This window comes from Brachionichthys hirsutus, chromosome 17 (assembly GCF_040956055.1).
Source record: "Brachionichthys hirsutus isolate HB-005 chromosome 17, CSIRO-AGI_Bhir_v1, whole genome shotgun sequence".
In the NCBI taxonomy this organism is placed as follows: domain Eukaryota; kingdom Metazoa; phylum Chordata; class Actinopteri; order Lophiiformes; family Brachionichthyidae; genus Brachionichthys; species Brachionichthys hirsutus.
In genome coordinates, this window is record NC_090913.1 from 10,111,306 (window position 1) to 10,134,114 (window position 22,809).

At 46.6% G+C, this 22,809-nt stretch overlaps 1 protein-coding gene across 1 annotated transcript in view; it reads right to left on the bottom strand.

The window, feature by feature from the left end:
- lrba (LPS-responsive vesicle trafficking, beach and anchor containing) overlaps positions 1-22,809 on the bottom strand; it is a 125,498-nt gene that overhangs the window by 5,908 nt on the left and 96,781 nt on the right. Inside the window, exons 48-54 of the mRNA XM_068751051.1 lie at positions 22,149-22,301; positions 11,832-11,999; positions 7,281-7,370; positions 5,748-5,925; positions 4,534-4,599; positions 2,718-2,873; positions 1,348-1,515 (exon numbers count right to left, since the gene is read on the bottom strand). Of these exons, the coding sequence (XP_068607152.1) occupies positions 1,348-1,515; positions 2,718-2,873; positions 4,534-4,599; positions 5,748-5,925; positions 7,281-7,370; positions 11,832-11,999; positions 22,149-22,301 (979 nt within the window). The remainder of the gene's footprint in view (positions 1-1,347; positions 1,516-2,717; positions 2,874-4,533; positions 4,600-5,747; positions 5,926-7,280; positions 7,371-11,831; positions 12,000-22,148; positions 22,302-22,809) is intronic.

The following is a 22,809-nucleotide window of genomic DNA, read 5'->3' on the forward strand; positions in this document are numbered from 1 at the left end:
TGCATATCAGCCATTCAGAGGCATTCGTGTCAAAGCAAATGAAGTGTGCGGGACGGGGCGGGGCATTAGGCATGCATGAAAAGAAATGTGTGTGTGTGTGTGTCGTCTCCATGTGCAGACTTTAGCTTGAAAGTGTTTTTGGAAGAGGAATAAAGAAAATTCAGTTGTATGTATGTTTGTATTTTGTGTGTGTGTGTGTGTAGCAGGGCTTCACGTCTGGGACAGCCTCCTGCGGTCTGGGGCAATGGAGCATCACATTGTGGTGGGGAAGGGTTGGGAATGTTGATGCTTTGTTTGCTCTGCAGTGTAACGTCAGTCCAGCAGCCGACTTGACATTGCACTGCCACACACACACACACACATGCTCGCAGAAACGTGCACAGCATATGAGCTGGAATACACACAGAACAGCTCTGGGTGTATTATAGTGTTATATATATATATATGAATATAAATGCAGTTTATTTTGAAAACACGCAGCTATACATTCTCTATTCTGGTCTGGATGTTTTATGTTCTCTGTAAAATGTAGCAATGAAAGAAGGGGAAAAAATTAAGATGTGGTTTACGTAATCTGATTTTTGTGTTTAGAATTTGTTTATTAAGTTTGAAAATCCTTGTGATTCAATGACTCGGGGAATAAGAGCACATCCCAGGATTCCCACATCAGTGCACATGAGGTAAGTGATGCCCTCCCCCCCTAAAATCTAAAAGTCAATGCGGCTTATTAACCAAATCACAATTTGTCATAAATTTCATCCCATTAGTAAAAAAAAAAAGAAATCACCTCACAACATGTACGTCTATCTAAGATGGCTAAATTAGCGGCGAGCAGGCTAAGGCCAGAGCGATGCGTGCGAGGCTTTGATCACGGCTGATGCCATATGTTACGGTAACGCGGGGAGGCCCGCGACATTTTTCACTTTTATCGACTAGCGTGACCCCGTGACCCTCGGATGGCGGTGAACTTTGATGTGCTGGCCGGCGACCCCCAACGTCACATTTAACGTCTCTAAGTGGCCCTCACTTTCACTCACATTAAAGACAGATTCTCTCTCTCTCTCACACACACACACACACACACACACACACACACACACACCCAGCACAACACTATCTGGTCTCACAGAAACTCACACGCAATCTCAAACACATTACTGAAAGCTGTTCCTGGTGCGGCTCTGCTGCGAAATCCAATCTGTATGCAGGAGGCCTGGCCTGGTCAGACGAAGCTAGTTGTTACTTTACGGAGGGAGGCCGTAAATCACGCCGTCACAACTGTCTCGCACAGCGAGCACTCAGAGAATGCATGTGTGTGTGTGTGTGTGTGTGTGCCTGTATACTCACTGCCTAGGCTCTCTCCAATGCTGCTGAGCTTCCCGTTCCAGTACCAGAGCAGCAGGGTGGCATCCCTGGAGCCCGACAGGATGTAGCAGTCTCCCCCGATGTACGATTCTGAGCGAGCCAGACACGTCACCACGTCGCGATGCCCAAAAACTATCTGAGTCAGTTTCCCTGCAAAAGCGCACAAACACACACGTATTAGCTGATGTGTAAACAGGAAAGAGATGATGCAACCGTGGAGACCGACCAAGGGGGTGGGGGGGGGGTTCTTATTGAGAGAATAATACTTCTGTTGCCACCGTGTGTTTGTTGATCTTCTGTCTGATTGGCTGGTAATTCTGCACAATCTGCACATGACCAAAAGTCGTACTAATTCCCAGACAAGAATAAATATTTGTTCCCGACTGTGTGCGATTGTGTGTGTCTGCGCACATGGATTGCACTCCATATGTGTATATAAAGAGGCTAATTGCTGTCAGATTTCCAGACCACAGGCTCGACATCAAGCCGTCTAAAACTCATTACGCTCTTCACACGTTGACCTCTGCAGTCAAACAGTGGATACTTTGCGCCGCATGACATTTCTGTCTGGGTGTGTAAAAAAAAAAAAAAAAACCTGAAATCACTGTCCATCGGATAATAAAGTTGTATGTCACTGCAAAACTGAAGGTTGCTGCAAAGCAGGGCGGATCGTGACTAAACTCCCGAAGAGGGACGGAGACATCAAAGACATTCAATGTTTGACATCTTTATAAACACAGAAAATAACCGATGATTGCCGCTGCAGTAATGGCTGCCATGCAACGCATGGACACACCGGCACGCTCACAGCCACACGCTTGTGCGCGCAAATAAAATGCGTCGTCTGTTCACGCAGCCGCACGAGCCCGTGTTTTGTGCACGTGTACCAATCAAGCCATGTAATTGATAAAATCCCTCAGTTCTTTAACCCTGGGGGGGCTTTGGGGACCTTGGTGGCAGCTGTTGGACGCATGCGATTAAACTGTGTTCACGTTCCAGTCGCACACACACCCTGGTGGCAGTCGCACAATAGAGCTATCTCTGTCCTTCCCTTGCGCCACTGTGAAGAGAAAGAGCCCCCCCCACCCCCCCGGCCTGCAGGAATTGAATCAGGGGCTGTTGTGTCGATGCACGCTAGGTTTCTGAATGGAGCTGGGGATAGGAGTGGGGTGCAGAGATGAAGCTCGAGACAGTTTCATTTAGGACCCCTGACCTGAAGGCGCCTGTGAGTGTTAAGCGTGTGTGTGTGTGTGTGTGTGCCAGCATTGTAATACGAGTGAATATTGAGGTAAACACTACCGAGCTGGATGAGGAATGCCTGAGATAAATATTTTTGTGTGATCATACAGTACCAGTGTCAGTGGAGTAAACGCGGAAGCTCTTGTCCCAAAATCCGCACAGGAGGATGAAGCGGTTGTCGGCTGTGATGAGGAAACACTGCAGGCTGATCTGAATGCTTTGATCCAGCAGATCTGAGATCTGACGCCGATGATTTCCCACATTGCTGGCTGCAAGGAGAAGAGTTTGGTTCAATGAACACACAAAAATATTTAATCTATTATCTAACACACAGTTTAGGAATATCTGCCTCTCCGCTTACGTTTCAGGGTTCAACGCAAGGATGATTTGCGAGCGACCGCGTAAAACACCCTGAAGGTTAGGTTTACGGGACTTCACATTTTCCGTGAGACCCTAAGGGTCTGGTTTGAGTCATGACAGATGGCGCGCACACACATCTTCACAAAATGTGCAATCCACTTCAATCAGTATGAAACCTGACCATTTATCTGGGGGTTTGTAATTTTAGCCAATTGCTGGTTCGAGAGCAAATTTATTGCGATTCTCCTCTCAGTAAGTGGTATCTCTTTTCTTTTCTGGAGGGATACGTCCATTGTGAAGTACCTCTTATTCGGCGGGGGGGTCAGAAGTGCTTGAGAACAGGTGTCGGAGATGATTGCCTCGTATGAAAACGGAGAAAGTCCAGTATACCTGCCACAACTAATATTTCAGGCTGTTTTTAACATTTCCCGAAGCCAATGTTGGCTCAACACTCATCCTCAATTTACTGTGTTTAGTGCAGACTCTTCCTGGAATGCAAACAGTGCAAATATATTACTGACAAGCACAAGAATCACTCCTACCTCCCCCCAAAACACACAGACTAGCACAAAAGTATATCATTTCATAGACTATTTATGCTTCAGGGTGACATGACGTGCAAAAAGGAGATAACAGAGTTGTGCAGTGGTGAAATAAAACTAGAATATGAATGATATAAAGGATAAAATTAGTACGCACTCAGTGACAGATAATACGCAGGCTGCTCTGATAAAGCCCTGATGAAAACGTGCAGCGAATATATAAATGCTGACACAAAGACAAAGGATTTTTTATTTTATTTTAAACTCTCCCTCCACAGATTGGAATACTGTACGTGCAGATAAAGATATACGCATGAAACCAAACGCTGGTCCTTGTCAGTAGTCGTATGGAAATGTTTTGGTGAGAATCGGAGCGACCACAACATTCCCAGATGAAGAACAGCACCCCCCCCCCCCGCCCCTCCAGATGTGTGCGAGATTGCGAGAGGCTGCAGGGAAGCGACGGAGCAGATAGAAGTGGCTCTTCGCTTCTCTGCCGGTGCCCTCCCGTACGTCGCTGCAGCTCCGCACGCCTCTCCCGCTCATCAACAAGTCGTGAAGGATGAGAGGCGCCTATATCGTCCCGACAGCCGTCTGCAGCGCATTCTCAATCACACATTATTACCACATTCATATTCATTTCCACTGACACGCGTCCTTTCCCTGCGCTCGAATTAAACCAAAGAGGATGCAGAAAGGGTGGGAGGGAAGGCACGATAGAGGGGGGGGGGGCTGATGATGAAATGCTGGCCTAGGCCACAGCTCATTGCGTTCCAATTTGCATGCAAATGGTTTAGTAGTAGAGCAGGGCCTATATCACGAGGAGTGAAGTAGGGCAGGGGCTGAGAAACAACTCTAATCTACCGTCCAGGGACACGGCACTGCAGACCGCCATGAGTCACCCACATGCCAGCAGGACTCGTCCACAAATCTACACACAAAATCATTTCATGCACGTATAGAACTCACACTGCGCAAAGAATACCGTTGTGCGCGGACTCTTTTGCAGGCATGATTGACAACGCACCTATCAGAGGGTCGATTTCCACAGGAAGTTGGTACTGCTGGTCCTGTGCTGCTGAGCTCTGATGACCTGACAGATAGGAAGACAGATTGGATTAATATTGTAATCACGTGGCCTTGTGAAGAAGACGCCGGCTGTTAGTTCGGTCGAACACGCTGAAAATTATAGCCATAATGTCAGAGTGTCGCCGTCTGGGCCGGGAGTTCTTGGGAAAATTAGATATCCATTATGTCAGAGATCCACTGGGACCACGGAGACTGGGATTCTTCCTGTGGACGACGCTCTGTGAAGCTATTCACCCGGAGTGTTACCAGACAGAAAGAGGAGTATAACATAAAACCGTCTCTTAACATAGGGCTGCGACTTCAGATTTTCATGATCCATCGACAGCTTCATTTTTATTTTTTTTAATAACTAACTCATTGTTACTTATAAATTAAAAACACATTGCTTATTTTCATCTGATGACATATGATCGTGTTTATGATCATATATCTCACAGATATGTCGACACAAAGTAGAAAACACTTTTCCCTCATCTATTTTACATCATTAGAAAAGCCTTTTTTTTTCTGCAAGTATAGGGAAACAAAAGATTTCCTCAGACATCGGCGTAGTACGTGTTAAAATATTTAATTTATGACAACAAGGAGATGGAATAAACTGAACTTTTAAGAAGCCGACTTAAAGCGATCGTCTCTCTGTGTTGACTCTCGAATATATTTTAATTTAATAATTATTTTATTAAATTAATTAAAACTAGAAATATATTTATATTTCTAGTTTTAGTCAGTAGCATTCCAATCAGTCTTAACCCACGTAAAGGCACAAATGTAATATTCTGGGGTCAGAATGAAAGTTGCGTAAATAAGGGTTTGTGAAGTGAGGAGCTGATGGAGGTAGATGTGAAACGTCATGCTGGCCTGCTGCACGTGTCACAACTGATCCTGCGCTTCAGCAGACGCAGTCGCCCGTCTCCTAAATCAACGTCCATCACAGAGACGAGACGGGTCAATCCTCGGCCTGGTTAAATTAAACACTTGACGTGGAGGAGAGATAGAAACCAAGGAAATACAGAAAATAATTCCATGATTGCGAATTAACCTCCCTGCAAAATAACCTCAAGGTTAATTTGACGCAGAATCAAAAATGGCGTTAGATCGACAAAGATGCGAACCCCTTTGCACACGGATGGTGCACAGACACGAATCTCTCACTTGTCAAGCCGTGCCACTTGTTGACAGCGAAGAGGCGGCTGGCGGTGACGGTGATGATGGCGGGCGACGTCAGCCCGGTCTGGGTGTTGGCCGCTACATGGGTCACCGGAGAGTTGGATGGAAACTTCAGCACCATGATGACGTCCTGCTGCATCTGCTCCGTAAACATCCGTGGTGTCTGCAGGAGAAGATACTGTTCAGGCCCACCGGGATGGACAACGCAAAGTAGGGAGGGCAAAAAAACACAAGGAGCGGCAAAGAGCGAAAGAAAAAGATGGTTAGCGAGGACAAGATGGAGGGAGAGAGAGAGAGAGAGGACAAAGAAGGACAGACAAAGTTAGGACGCTTTGCATAGATAGCAGCCATTCAGCAGTGCAAGCAAGAAAAGAGTCAGGTAAAAGTTTGAATGGGAAAAGACAAGGTATTTAAATTAACGAGATAAAAATGACTTCTAAGTTTATCTGATGTTCGCATGAAGTATATTACGCATCGGAATTTAACCTGCATTCGATTAGAGACGAACAAAAAAGTGGCTTTGAGGACCCAGCAGTTAGTTTCCGGGGGGGTAGACAGGAGCTTTTGCACTGAGCCGTTCCAAGATGGTGTCATTTCCCCCCTTGCGTGTAAAGAAGAGGAACATCAATGTTAACATCAAGACTAGACCGGAGTAAATCCGGTGTGCCTGACAAGCGAACCAGACACCCTGACAGCATCATTACCAGCGGCACGGCCCGGCACAGGCCGACGCCGACACGCTGACAACGCTCTCGCATGAAGCGGGCACCGGAGGAGCAAAGAGAACAGGGCGTCCTGAAGGAATACCGAGGTGGCGGTGGGGGGGAGGGGGTCAGAAACGTGTTTGAATTATGGTGTCGGAATATTGTGGTGGAGTAAAAATAAAAACATTTAAATCTGCTCGTACGCGAGGCGGATTCAAAGAGGCTGTGTGTGTGTGTGCGTGCGTGTGTGTGTGTGCATTGGGAGGTGGTCTACAGCCAGCTGTCAGCACCGCAGGGACACCACACTAATAGGGACTCTGGGGGCCCCAGTCCATCGCGAGCAGGCGCACCAACTGTACTTCTTGGCCTTTAGAAAGGCCGTCACGGCGGGATTGCTGTTCATCGCTCTCCTTTGCTGGTCTCCCGCGCTTCCAGCTCTGGTGGAGGATCTGGCTTCGGGCCCAGGCTTCCAGCACAAAGCCGTGCCTTTCCCCTGGCATCGCCTCGCTCTCACTAAACACACAAATCGCTGGCAATCGCTCCCCTTTCACGCACACCTCTCTAATGACGAGGCAGGTAGATGCTTTCAATCCCGAGACCTGATTTTCTCACAGTTGTAGACGGATTAAGAAGGCAGGGGGGGGTAAGCGGCGAAGGAAAAGTGGGTCAAGAAATTAAAGGGGAAAGCCAAGCAGATAGCTAAAGGGGGACGCCCCAGCTCGACTGGCTCCTGACCAGTATTACACCAGAGTGCTTTCTGATCAAAGGTTTAATGCTATCGGCGTGTTTCCATGTATGTGCAGGTGTCACTCACCACTTGCATAGCTGAGCTTCGGGGGGCATGTGGCTCGATGAGCAGCTGGCAGGGGGTCTGTCCAAAACTCCTAATTTGAGACTCCACAGCCTGAGAGGGAAGAAAACAAAAGGGCTCCTTATTTTTGCAATGTCGGGCATCAAAGTGTAAAAAAACAAAAGGCGAGCTTGCATCATATAAAACCCGCATCAAACTTGTGTGTCAAGATGTTCAAAGAAATATATTAAAGAGTTTAAAAAAAAAGAAAAAAACGCTGAGGATCAATTTGGGTTTAATTGTCTCTGCTGAGGCTCAAAAACAAAAATTGAATGAAAATCCTATCGCAGCACGAGGGGAGGGGGAGAGGGGGGTTAGCATTGATTTATTTTCACAGACACCCTTATACTTTCTCACTGTCTGACACACACAAGCTTATCCTCTACAGAGAGAATCAGAGGAGGGCCGGGACAGGAGGGTCTCTCGGCTGGTTAGCTGGTGTTAATGAAGAGGTATAGGACCATAAATGTCAGGCGACGCCGGCCGGGCAGCCTCTGGACATCATCACACGGCTCACCGTCGGGCCAACCAGCACGAGATGGGACACACTCACAGCCACACCAATGTACCTCCAAACCTCCCATCATCAGCCTGGAAATGAAGAGGGGGGGGGGGGTCATAAACCCCAAACCCTCTTAAGTCTGACCATCAGTTCAAATCCTTTAATGAGCTTCGGTTTAGAAATAGAACAACCCGAGCACATGCTTGGGACTGAAGCTGTCAGGCCGCGTTCGGGCCTTTTCTAAACTAAACAAGAGTAAGGAGTAGTAAGAAAATCTATCACAAACTATGATAGATGTTTGTAGAAAAGTCACAGGCGAAGAAAAACTGGCTGACAGACAATTACGATCGGCCCCGTCGGTGTGTTGGTGCGCGCTCGCCGCGGCCGGCCGTGTGGGAGCGCGGCTCGTGCGTGGAGGCTGGGACGTTGGAGCCCGACTTGGCGAGGCCTGTGAGAATGAGCTCATGGCTGAGGACTGAATGTGGTATTTCCATGAGAAAAAGGCCGGTCTCTGGTTAGCTTCAGACAATAGCTGCGAGCAGACGGACTTAGAGGCGTAGAGAAAAGGAGGGATCTCGGCTGTCCGTCTCATCGGCCAAGAATCACGCAGAGAAAAATTCACAATACGCAATATTTCATTGGAACGTAGAGATAAGACGGCAGCGAGATCGCAACCTTCACGCTTCCCTTCGCTGCACGACCCCGTCGTCTCATTTTTCACTTTATTCACTCTCATTGCACTTTCATGCTGCTTTTGCCCTTTTCTATCTTGTATAATAAAATTATCTGTCGGAGCAAAACAAAAGGTTCCAAATCGTCCTCTGTGCAAAAGCGGTGGAAATGAATTAGTGCCATTCAGGACAAAGAAGTGATGCTTGTAAGAGACAAAATAACACATTCATGTTATTAATGTATGGGGAAAAAGTTAGAAATAATCAACAAAACAAGCTTTAATTATCATTACCACCAATAATAATCATCTTCATAATAATTACATTTAATAATGAATAAAATAATAATGGCATCTGTGTCCTAATCTAATTTTCTAGACTTAAAGGTATGTAAATGCGTAAACATCTGTGTTCTAGCAGACCGTGATCCACTTCTAAAGGGACTAAAGGGAATAAAACAAATGAGATGTGTGTAAATAAAAGCCCTTCGTTCATTTAGTGCCAACAAAGGTAAAATGAGCGGTGCAAATTACCCCATGACCGGACACGTTAACATTCTCCATCTCATCCTGAGAGCCCGCTGCCGAGGGGATCGAGGCCAAAGCCCCTCCCTCACCTTTCTGCCTCCACAGCGAGGCACTTTGCTTAAGCTAATGCGAGGAAGACACTCCTCAAAACCACTCACCCCGTCTTCATTAGGTTCGGCTCTGACATTTACGAGGCAGTGGGACTCTGGATGGTGGCTGAGTCTAGGTCAGAATGTCCTACGCCGATATGCCAATGAAATGCTCAGGTGATTATATGAGGTGGAGGGGGGGGCCCAAAAAGGCCAATCTCTTTTCGGGGCGCTGGCCCGTGTCTGATGAAGGTTTTCTATATTCTATACATTTAAATGGCTGCGATGCCCTCGGTTCAGAGGCTCCAGCCCTCCCTTTGATTTACTCAGCCACTTGACAAGATGGATATCCATGTAAAACACGCCACATTTATGCAAATTGAACCGACAACATTCTATGAATAGATTAAAGAGATCGCCACAACGGCCTTGTGCTGTTGAACAGCAGAAGCAGCGTGGTTCCTCATATCTTTAGACGTCCATAACCTTAAGCCGCATTACTGTCCAAAGGCAATAAACTAGTCGACCTTGTGCTTGGTGAGTGACTTTAGCTGAATGGCGATCCGGGTCCACTGGTTGGGAGTATATTTCCCCGTGTTCTGCCAAAGTACGCAGACTCTGTACAACTCAGAGGGGGGCTCTGCGTTTTGTCCCTGCCATTAGAGGCTGTGGGATTTTCCATAATCACATGTGAACGAGGAGGAGCCCTGCACAACCGTGAGACGGCTGCGCAGGGCGCGGTTCTGTTTTCTGCACAGAGATGTTGCGTGCACGGCGTGCTCCCGTGCGATCGGGCTTCGACATGAAAGAATCCACGCAAGCAGGGTTTTTCTCTTAGAAAGACAGGAGGGTAAGGTCGGACTTGTGGCGACGGCATGACAGGAAGTAATCATGGTTTTGAAAAACACCGCAGCGGCCGACAAAGCATTCCCTAATCTGTGCCGAGATATCCCAAACTCTCCAAGAACAGGAAGACACACACAAACATACATGTGTACACACGCATGCTTGTACGTGTGTACACATACCACAGTATGATCCATCCAAACCTCTCCAGTGTGTGAAGCTGAGCGGGGGGGGGGGGGGGTTAGCGGTTACCAAACAGAGTGGCAAGAATAAAAAACTTTTTTACCTCAATTTACTACCTTTTCCGATCTAAACCTGAATATGCCCGTGCACGCACACACACACACGCACACACGCACACATCTGTGACCCATCCCACTGACATTGAACAGCCCCAGAGCCTGGCCTAATGCGGCCGAGCCTGGCCCAGACCACGGATCAGGCTGAAACAGTTGTCACTCAGTAATGGCAGACTCTGGGGACCTTATCAGACCAAAGCCCCCGGTCTCAAAGCTCCTGTAGCCCCCCCCCCCCCCCATGCCCCGCTATGACAAGGCGCAGGCCCTGGAACTCTGTTTTCACTTTCTGCTGAGACAGGGCACGCTTCCTTCCGCACAAACACAGTTGAAGGAGAGCCTTGACTTAGCTCACACATAGAACACGACCTCGGTTTATTTAACTAATTAAAGCCCTCAGACTGGGGGGGGGGGGATTTCTCAACTCCTGCAGACAATAATTACATTTAAAATACTGATATACAGAGAGGTTACGCATATCCAAAATCTGTATTCCTGCAGATAGAAGCAGCATTTGATTTGAACATTAGAGGAGTCGCACCCCCTCATCTGCGCGTCCTCTAAGTGTGTCACCACCAGTGAGCCAATTTTGCGGTTGTGTGTTAACCAGGAGAAGGTAATGGGCTGAGAGTAGAAATGACCAGTGCACCCTGGTAATGAATCTGCATGAGTGTGGTGTGAGTGTGTGTGCGCGTGTGTGCGTAGCTACAGGCCAAAGCACATCTGGATGGGAATTAGGGCGAATGGGGTGATAAATCAATGATCCACCCCTAGTGCCTGCCACGCTCCAGTCACTGAGCATGAAGGGCAGCAGAACAGTGGAGCCATAAGGCCGTTCATTCACCCTGAACCCGTCTCGCTGTGGACCTCGATGCTTTTGTGTTTTAATCCAGCAGCACTGCCACAACAAAGTCAGACACAGATGCCTTCAGACCAAAGAGGGTTTAAGCATATAGATGCTAGTTAATAAGGTCAGTTTCACTATTTAAAACAAATATTTTGGTGAACAAACCATTTTTATCAGAAAAGATGGCAAAAAATGAGGACAATAAGACGGCTATAGCTGTCTTTTGCAGCTGGTAAAGTTGTCAAACTGCTGTTTGGCTGTCTTCCTTCTCAGCAGCGTGTTTTTTGTTGCATTTGGGAGCGCCAGTGTAGCCCGTGTGTGTGTGTGTGCGTGCAGCGGTTCAGAGAGAGGGGGATGAATAATGAATGAAAGCCAAGGAGAAGCCTTTAAGGCGTCAAAGTGGAACGCTCGGTGGAGTGCTTTCAGAGGTATCGCAACGGAAAAAGAACTTTGCTCAGCGATACCTGCCAGGAGATTGTTAGCTTAGCTCTCCCGTACCATTCTACAAGCAATTTAACACGGCTAATGGCATCAAGAATAATACAAATGCAGTAAGTGGACATATGCTTTTATAATATAGCCAGATCATGCATCCATTTGCGAGTGCTAACGCAGCGTGCTTACTGTAACACCATATTTCTCCACTTACTCAGCATCATCTGCCAAAGGAGTTAAAAACACAGCAAATGCATATTAAAGTGCGTCTGTGCATAAATGGCGTCACGCGTCAGCCTCACCTCTCTGAGCAAGGGGTCGTTGATTTTGCTGAGGTTAACTGCGCCTTCGTAGGTGAAATAATAGAAAACGTTGAGGGCTCTGGCGGCTTCAGGTCCCTGTTGCTTGTAGCCGAAGACCAGATCAATCCACTGGTGGAGCTGGCAGGACACAAACTCACTCTCCAGAGCCTGCAAACAGAGGAAGGACAGGAGGATTAGGAGTTTTGTAAGTGCCAACAGATGCAGATCATTTACACACCGTACCCCGACCAAATGCTACTCCCCAAACACGCTCCTCTTCCCATTACTGAGCAGCCGTTTTCACTGATGCCCCTGGAAGATGAATTCCACAGAACATACTGCTAATTGTTCCTCTGACAGAATCTGCCAATGATTTCTATAATGAGCCGAAAACACAGTGAATCCATATCCGATCATATGGGAACATCAGAACATTAGAGAACTCTTTAGTTCATTAGGGAGCCATTCCAGCCTCCGTCTTTGTTCTTTCCTCCGCTGGTTGTGGGCGGTTAGGAGCACCGTGTTGCTCTGCTGCAGACATCCCTGCATAACGCCGAGACACAAGCCGCTTTCTCTCCTCATTAGCCGGCAAAGGAGGGAAAAACATTTATGGTTCCCCTCATAAAAATAGGCAATTGTGTTAATTTGTGTAAAGCTGCCGGCTCACAAAAGCCCTCTAAACACGAGCAAATTAGAATGAGGCAGCCCTTGATTGTCATTGCTGCCTTGTGTCACATTAATTTGTGACAAAACATTAGCCTGTGCTACACTTAAATGGCAATTTATATCATTTATTTTTTTACTGCACAGACCAACGCATCCCTCACTTAAATGTGACTTTCTGACAGCTCATTCTGCATATAATTCTTCCTCAGTCTCTTAATTACAAATTTCAATCACGGAGGAAAGCATGGATGTAAAGAGCAGACTGCATGTGGTGGAAGTAACGCGTCTTTTTTTTTTTATAGTGACTTAAAGCATGGATTGGAAACCTTTGCAAACTCCACAATCTGAACCGATTAGAAGCTTAATTTAAAATGCTGCGTGGATAATTAAGGAAGAGAAATCATTAACATTGGTTACTTGAAGAAATCGTCAGATAAATGTATACTGTAAAAGCTTTTTAGGTCCAATGTGTGCAAATATAAAAACCTTAACGAGAGCAGAGTATTATTACACATCACTCATTTTTAGCATCTTAGGAATCCCCTTTAGGAGTGAAATTAGATGCAGCTCATCGTTAGTGTTTGGTAATGGAAGAATATCCTGCAGGGTGCATTTTAATTGAAGTGCATTCATCAGGAAAAATCTTTTATTGTGGTTTCGTTGTTTACTTTTGAATGCTTAGTTATTTTGTTACGTTTACAAACAAGGGCAGGTAGGAACCCACCTATTCCAACATTTCCAGGTAGACGAAGATCCACCTGGAAAAGCTTTGACCGCAGTTTGTCTGATTCCCTTTAGACATTTGGAGATCACTTTATTATCAGTGCAGATGGGATATTTTCTGACCATCAGAATAAAATAAAAAGTCTGTTAACAGTCTAGTTAAAAGCTTTGTTTTATATATGTAGGATTAATAATGACTAAGTTCGGGGTGTGTGTAGATCTTTTTATTAAGGCTACATTATAAGTCAGGAAACACTTCTTCATTCTAACACACGGATGTTCAGTTGTGCATGCATGGGGCCCTGTGTGTGTGTGCGTGTGTGCGCATGTGTGAAAGAGAAATCAGTTCATTATGCGTGAAGATTGACCTTTGACGGGCACTGCGCCCCTCTCTCGAGAACTGATGCTGGGCTTGATGGCCATTTAATGTGCACTGCAATCTACTGTCAATCAGCGCAGGGAAACAAAGAGCAGTCGTGTTATTCCAGCTCCCTCTCTAAAGGTTCGCCCTTATGGAAATCACTTGCACGTCCCGTGAGCAGAGGTGAGAGGGTGAGAGAGCCCGTTAACACAAATATACAGCTGTGCATTATTGCATTAGTTTGGTCTGTCACCATCTGTCGGAAAAAATGGCTCAACAGCACGCTGTGACTGATGCCGAGGTGGATAAATCGAACCTCAGCGGAGTAGATGTCAGTGGTTCAAAGGAAATCTTTTGTCGCCAATGGGGGGGGGGGGGGGGGGGGGAGAGGAGTAAACTGTCTTTTATTTTTGGTCTTCAGTGCTCTTTCTTTCAAACAGAACAGCATTTAGACAAAAACAATGTGAGTGCCCATAACATTTTTTTAAAACTACACAGCATTCAGAATTTACAGACAAACATATAATATATCTAGGAGGCTGCGCATGAGAAATTTGTGCTACTTGATGGACAAGCAAGGAATAGAAATCGGGCCTGTACCATCAGAGCCGGTAACAATCTGCCAGGTGAGCCGACATCCTTCTGTCGGGCCACACCTGTCTGGAAACATCGAGGCAGAAGGTTGAGGCAGATAGCGGATTCCTGCGCTGGGATCCGGTGCCGCTTCAGGACAACCAGGCAGGATTATTGATGAGCCAATTAGCACCCAGTGTGTGTGTCATACCGATCCACGGGGGACTCTCTGATAATTAATGAATAATTTAGCATTCCTTTATGTAAATGCTGATAGGGGGTAGAAGTGATGGGATTCCCACATTTCTATTGTTAAAGATTTGACAAAGTGCACCTTTGAAACATACGGAGGGTCTCCTTTGTTGTGTGCTGTGACTTGTTTTAATGGGAAACAACAGTTTGGAATATTCTCCTATGAAGGGAAACATAATTATTCACTTTAATAGCTTTTATGCCCTTCACAGAACCCGAGCGTTTCTAAATTCGGTGCTTAGTTGGCTTCTTAGTGCTACGGTGCAAATTCGGATTATTTGATTCTTACTTTCTGAAACCTCTTGCACCGGAGTGTGAACTTCCAGCACCAGAAACCCACATAGACACTCACAGAATGACTTTCTGTCTGTCAATATGTGACTCTTCAGAGGGAGATATGATGATTGCAATTAAGCAGCTGTCGGACATTAAAGCCGGGAAAGTCAGCAGTCCTGAGGAGCGTCGGGTCTTGACTCCTACAACACGGCCTCAAGTGGGTGTGATTCACTCTATTTTTCTCTTTCTACCTCACGTTTAGGCTCAGAAATCATCGTCCTTTACGCAAACGTTTCAGAGCCTCTCCCTGCAACAAATGTGCAGGAGTTTCCCCGGGCCTATCGGTGCGCCTCGCTGCGGTTTGCGGTTAGCTTTATGGTCTGGATTGAGCTGGATTTCACTTCAGCTTTAAAGAGGTGACACTGAATGCTCTCCTCCTTCCCTCATTGGCCCTAAAAAACCCTTTTAAGGACTTATGGCGAGCTGTCTGTGAGGATGTTAAAATGTCACTTAACAAATCAATGCTCTTATTTGCATGCCAACGGTGATGCAAATGGCCGTGCATGCGCCCGTGCGCGCGCTACTGATGTGGGTGTGTAATCAAATGCACGTGTGTGTGTGTGTGGAGCGTCATCAGCGAGCAGATTGTTTTCCTTTGTATCGATTACGGATGAATAAAGCAAACACTTGTCAGGTCTGTATATACTGAAATGACGGTTTAAGAACGAGGAGGTCAAAACATCCTGAGAAGCCACATCCAGCGTGTGCAGCAGCGAGACATCAGGCTTTTTCATACGAGAACAATTACGCCGCCAAACCACAGAAATAGTCCTTCAATCGCGCTTGTTTACTCCCAATGAATTCTTATTGTGCATTTTATTACGTCGCTGTACACAACCGCACTATAGTTCACTTTGACATGCCTTATAGGTGCACACTGAACATCATCCTCGGAGGAAGCTCTCTCGTTTCGATTCTCCTTCCTCTAAGTTTGGCAGCGCTCTTTCCTTACACCCTCTACTTATTCTCTCCTTTTTGCACTACTCTACTCCACCCCCCCCCCCCCCCCCCCTCCCCTCCCCTACTCCTGCTCTTTCTTCCAGTGATCTGATCCTTTGGAGCAACTCCTCTGGAGTTCCTTTAGCCCCGAGGTTGACAAGCACTCTGATTAAAGTGCTTATTAGCTTGCTGTAAATGAGAAGCCCATTGTCATTTGGATGCAGGCGAAGGAAGCCTGTTGCCAACCAGAAAGCAGCCCCCCTCCCACCTTGCCACCCACAGCACTGATGGGGAAAAGGGTGATAAGAAAAAAGTGTGACGTAAGGAATAGGAGCCTTGGAAAAGACACGCATCTTACAAATCATTTCCTTTATGCTCGTATTCACACACAGAGAAACACAGTTGGGGTGTGTGTTTTACTTCTGCCCCCCCCCCCCCCCCCTCCTTCCTGCTCCAGTAATTAGACAGGTCACAACTGTGAGAGTTCTGGCTACGGGTCAGCTGAGGCACTCGCTAGCAAGTGGAACCCGAAACTCTAAGCCTGACTCTTACCCACTCACTCCTTCCATCGCTCTTATTATCCCTCACCCACTTGAAAAGCGAGAGTATCATGTTATGTGGAGAAAAGAAGCAGAATGAGCCGTGATTGGCAAAGTATCTACCCAAAACAAACATGTCATCGTGGGCCGAGTCAGACGAGCAGCGGCGTGCAGACGGCAGAAGTGCAGTAATAGGTCCAGACAACGCAGTAAACAACACTAATTGAGACATGAATGGATGAAGTACAGGATGCTGACTCCATCTCAGATGGCCATAATGCTTGTCTTTTTGGTTAATCCCCCATAATATGATGTAGTACAGGGAGTTTATTGCTTCGTGTACTTAAATATTTCTGAAAAATAATCTGACTGGAAAAACCACTCCGAGACAACAGACCCCCCCACAAAACGCGGTTCAACTTCCACTCCATGTCAGACACCGACAAAAAATATATATATATTTAACCACAAAAACCTTCCCCTAGAATCTGCACATTATAGCATAATATTTCATTTGATAGTTATTAAAGAAAAAGTATATTTCATTCATTTTTCTTCCAGGATGAAGCTCACTGGGTTTTGAATCTTTGTCACCTTTGACGTTTCAGTCAGCACAAAAGAAAGAAAAAAACCGCCTAAAAAAAGAAATGCAATCAAAATCCCTTTGCACAATTTTTGAAACTGACGCCGACAGAAACGTGACCTCCTTGGTGAAAATAATGAGAAAATGGCTATTTCACAACTGTCTCTCCAGCACAAGAGGAACAACAGCTAACAAGCACCTGCGGAGAATTCAACCATCTGTCCACCTCCATAAAGAAAGGCTAACAAGCTTGCAAATACATCACCAGTGCTACATCCAGCAAAGGAGAAGCTAAGTCAACAGTCGGAGCTGATTAAACGCAGGAGCGCTGAGCGGGGGCTCAGAGATAGAATATTTGGATAGCTGCAGAGAAGTATTGTCGTCTCTGATGATTACAGAGCTGGCAGGACGTCCCTCTGCCTGTCTGAGGTGCGCAGGCCTCTCAACAGAGCGGAGATGATTAGGACGAATGACTCGACTGATCAGCGTGAGTGTAGTTAGCCTTCAAGCCCAGGTTGTTAACGTGTGGAGTTATGTGGGGCTGCAGCCTGTTAGTGTGCGTTTTCTGTGTGTGTCTTTTGATGGCATCAATTTCTCCAGGCAGCGTTTTTTTCTTGGGTTTGGTGGAACGGTTCTCGGCTATTGGTCCTCAAAAGCAAATATTTGATGATGCCGTCTTGTAGGTTACCAAGAGCTTTCACCCTTTCACCGTGTTTACGCGTAGTTTTATATGTAGCTAATGATAATCGGTTAAAAAGAAAATTACATGAAACTGATCTCTAGCAATTAAGAAAAAAGCCACACAAAAAAAATTACCTATAAGACTGAAAACAGATAACACAAATTTGAACATTCAACCCCGTCAAAAAAGCTTGCATCCTCTTGCAGTTGCGCTTTTCCATATCTGCTTGCAAAAACATAATTTTTTAAAGATTTTTTTTTTTTTAACCCAATATGCTCGACAACCAAAGGTTTAAATAGTACAAATATGATGAAACAGATGTCCAGGAGGTGGGGGTGGCTAAAAAGAGACAAAGTGCTGGAGCAAAGGAGCCTGAAAATGCACTAATACTATGTAAAAAAAAAAGAGAAAAGATTCTCAGACTTTGGCAGAACCAAAGTGAGAGTGTGGAGGAGTGCAGGTAAAGGGAGAAGGACAACATTAGTGAGTGAGGATGTCAGCAGCAGTACATCATCCCTTTTCTCAGGCTCTCATCGGCCTCCTCCATTACGTCACTGAAGAGGAAGATGAATAAGAGGAGGGGGAGGACAGTGAAAAGGGGGAGGGGACAGCTCGTAAAACACCGAGCACACAGTAAACATGTCTGCCCTTATGTATGACAATACCACAGCAGTGAGCGCCGGCTGACATTAGCCAGACAGGACCCCCTCTGCCCCATGTGCTCGTTCCCATCCGACAACAAGGCCTTCAGTGGAGACATCGGGGGGAATGGATTAGTGCTAGGCTAACACGCTAAACTGTGCTCTCTTACACGAAGGCCAAACTGGACGAGACAACGTTGAGATTTTCACTCAATCAGTCATTCATTGAGTACAAACGCACATCTTGGAGGTTTGCAGACGTTTACCTCGAACCATCACGGGGATCCTCCGAGTATGAGAAGCGGAGGCCGGTGGGAACGTCGTTGTGTACATCCGAGCGATGCACCAACCTTATGTGCCTTTACATCGCTCAGTGGAAGGGCAATAAAGGAAGGGCACTGCGCTTTTAAATGATCTCCGTGTGACAGAGGCTTTGGTGCGGCTGGTGGTCCGAGTCTAAGGCCTCGTCTTCGAGACCCACCTCGACTCAGATTTAACTCACACAGTCGCTGGGTAAATTCTGCATAATGACACGATTATGTTAAAATGTTTGGAGCATTACTCACGTTTGGAAATGATCACATCAGATTGTAAACATCACCCATTACACTCTCTTGATCATAAACCGGTGATGGACGTGGTCTGCCATGATGACACGGCTTTTCTGAGTGCGAAGCGCTGTCGGCACATCAAACTGACAAACTTCAGAAAAGGGCTTTCAAAGGTTCTGATAGTGCGAGTATGTACGGTTTTGGGGGCAAAGGTCATTTGGCTCATACTGATTTGACATGCGTCTGTTAGCACCGAGCAGCCATGTAGCCGTTAATCGCAGCAGGCCGGATTACTGAGGGGTGACCACATTAACAGCTGTTGAGTCTGAGGCGCGAAGAAAACAATCGCCATCGCAGTTCAAAGTCAAGTTCAGGGGGGACCGAGAAGAACCCGAGAACACACAGCTACGTCCCAAAGATGTCTGCATCTGTTTTGTTTGCTGAACATTGTGAACATTCAATGTCAAAAAGAACCTTAAATACAGCATTACATTTGGATTTCAGAATCCCTTCTAGCCCCTCTGTGGGGCAGAGGGACCAGGGAGAGCGCCCGTCTTGAATGCTGCATTAGTCTCAGAGGTCAGTGCTGCAAACGCGGTTTTGTCAGATGCCTTAATGTCAGAGGAACGTCTCCATTTTTGTAACGGAGGGATGATAAAGATGCGGCCACTGCTGAAATTATAGTGCTCAGCAGAAACTCCAATAAAGTGTGAGCAATCAGGATACAGTTTGCAGACAAGTGGCTTTAAAAATAGCTTTAAACATTTATCTGATTGAATAAACAACCATAAACATCAAATTTGATTTGAATGGATTTTTCTTCCTATCTCCTCGATTCCATCAACATCCACTGATATCCTTTTTGCAAAATCTTGTACAAAATCTAACAGAGAAAAGGAACTCTGGTCCATTTTAAAGGGAGCAAACCGCGCAGTGAGAACGCACCCTCAGAGTATCGCCCGTGGAGCAGAGACGTGTTCTGCACATCCACAGAGTTAACCACATGTGGTCGACTCTCTCAGAATCAACTTCAGACCCATCACTCAACAGACCCCCCCCCCCCCCCCCCCCCCCATTCAGCAAGAGGAAAGTGTCTCCCTCGTTCTTGTGAGGGCAGTTTCAGCTGACGTTTCCGTCAGTGCTTTGAGTGAGCAGATGCTTTATAGGGGGGGGGGGTGTGCTGGCCATCTCTCTGGTGTGTGTGTGTGGTTTGCAGGTCTGTCAGCAACACTGCAGCAGCACAGATGACTGAAAGGAACCAAACGTGAACTATGGAGCAGGGAAACGGGCTCAGTAGAGTTCAGACGGCTTAGAAGACGCCTGAGCCCCGCCTTTCGTTGAACAGAAACAGGAAGCCTTCGTTGTCAGTCGTCTCTGGACAAACCAGGATGGTGGCGGTCGGGGCTTTACCATATCAGCAGCTCCGATGACAACTGGAAGCAAGACAGCGCAGGCGAACGGCGATATGTACACAAATATAAACATCAGGTTTAACAAGCATACACACACACACACACGATCACCTGCTATCGCAATAATGGTTAGCAGACCTGGGAAGTGAGATGCGGTCATATATAGCGGAATGTCAGAGAGACTGACAGTGCCCAGACACATGTAGTTATCTGGGAGGAGGGGGGCGGGGGGGATCAAGTTCTTAACCTCGCCATCGACCTTCTGTTAAGACGAACAAGCATCCCCTGATCTGTATGGCATGCTGCCTCACAATCCCAGCGTCTAGTGCGTGCGTGCGCGATGGGTCGTGGAAAAAAGAGCAAGCGTTACGAGAGCAAGTGTGGACACTTCGCTCTGATGAAGGTGCGTGCACGGCACATGCTATTCAGGAAGCAGCCGTTCCCTCAACACGTCAAACCCAAGGCTTTGAATGAGACGTCAGGCGTTGCAGTGAACAACAATCAAACTTTTGACCACACATGAGTGACAAACTGCAGCACTTAAGCCATCAGAGCGAAACAACTCCGCTTACAGTTTGATGAAATCTTTATGTCTTCTGCTGGATTTTGTTTTATTGCCAACCACACAGCTCTCATTCATAACAACAACAACAACAAGAAGGGAAAAAAAGCTGCCGTTTTGCATAGCAGCACAATCTTTTACTGAGAGAGGATTTTAATGGCCTTTCCAGATTGGGCCCTAATTAGCTGTTAATCATCTAGGGCTCATAACCAATGTGGAGACAGCCGGCGTGTGTGTGTGTGCGTTCTCTCCTGCTGTCTATCTTTGTGCTGTGAGGCCATTAGCAGCCGACAAGCTAAAGAGAGCCAAACAGCCCATTAACTCTTTCACTCTTCGTCTCTCTTCTCTGCCATGCTCATCTCTCGCCCCGCAGTACCACAGTCGCCAGCTGACACCCTTTAATGCCAGCTATTCGTCACGACCGGAGACCTGTCCACCCACATCTTCCTCCCTGCGCCTCATTCCCGGCCCTTCCTTGATTTTTCCACGCCTGTCCTCCAGCTTATCTCTGTTCCTGTTTGTTTCACAGAGCTGGGTCTACTGAAAGCGGTAGAATGATCATGCTTTTCCGACAGTTGAGAAGCAGCTGATCAAAACCTCAATCGCAAACGCCACTTTTCAAGCTGCACGGAAATCCACCGATACTCACACCATCATTTTTGAACATATTGCACACGTGGAGCGATCTGATTGGACAGAAACCTTCCTAATCTAACACTAGCTGTGGTGCGTGGAGCAAAGACTGCAGCCTGCTGGACTAAAATCTCAATTTGCACAACCACAGACTGAAATTCTATCAGCCTCATAGCAGTAACTAGGCAGGCGGCGGTGCACGATTGTGTAGCGTACACGGCGAGTCCAAATTGCCTCTGCAGCGCTAAATTGGACACAAAGGAAAGGACGGCAGGAAATTGAGGGAGCAGCGGTAAACGAGACCGACGCCTTCATAGAATGAAAAATCGGTTTGTGCTTATAGGAGCACACGGCACACTCAGACGCTAACAAGTTGGTTTCTTTCATGCTAGCCTTTAGTTTGGATAATACATCCAAAGGTTGCACATTTATTACGTCATTATTGAGTTACAATGCTGTAAATTGCACCTTTTTATAAAGATTTTTATGAGAGAGCCCCACAGAGCTGCAGTCGATATCTATTATATATTATAATCGCTGTTATTGGCAATTAATTCCATTAACTAAACATCTGCAAGCTCTGAAAAATACAGCGAAACAGCACGCCGCCAATACAGGCCTCCCCTGATACACCCAACTTGGCCTAGACCACGCTGACAGCCAACGAGTGGGAAGCGTGTGATTAATGATAAGGGTCTGGTCATATCAGCGGGCTGGTTAGCGGGCCTCACCACCAGAGCGCACAGGTCACAGAGCACACCCAGCCTCATCAGCACCCATTACTACAGCGCCCAAGGATCTGCATCTGGTTCTACTGTCCAACAACAACAACAACAACAGCGTGCATGAATGCAACTTCCTCACCAGGCGATTGATGCGGACAAACTCCTCTGGGCTCTTCGCCCAGGGTGGAAGCTCCACATCAGAGACGACGGTGCCGTCCTCCATCACCCCCAGGTTGTAAGTGTTGGCGTTGATGAACATCTCAGGAAGGTAATAGAACTCGGGGATCAGCTCCTGCGTGGGCAGAGCACAGAAACACAATCACAATTACACACGTGAATCACCACCGGCTGTAAATACGAAGATTGGAGGAGCCGTGGACGGTTCCTGAAAGGTCAGAGCGCTGGCTGAACAACACCAATAAAGCTGTCAGATTTGGAGAGACATAAATGGCATCTCAATGCGTCCAAGGGTATTAAGATGGAGTTGATGACGAGCCAAAAATAGTAAAGCAAAAAAACACCCCAGTATATATCAGCTTCAGAAAACACGTCTGTTGCACCTTCTAAATAGCGTCTTCCTCCTGGCATGTCCTCGACAGCCACTATAGAAGACGCACTCTGAAGTCGCTTGGCATTCAAATGTACTTTGTCTACTTTCCTGACCACAATGATTTTATTTGGCTCTCAAAAGGTTTTTTTTTTCTTTTCAAATTGGCAGATAGTGAGAACAGAATTATGACGGAGCACGTAAACTACATATGTGCTGGTGTGACTCACTGATAGCGAAACAAGAGGGTGGA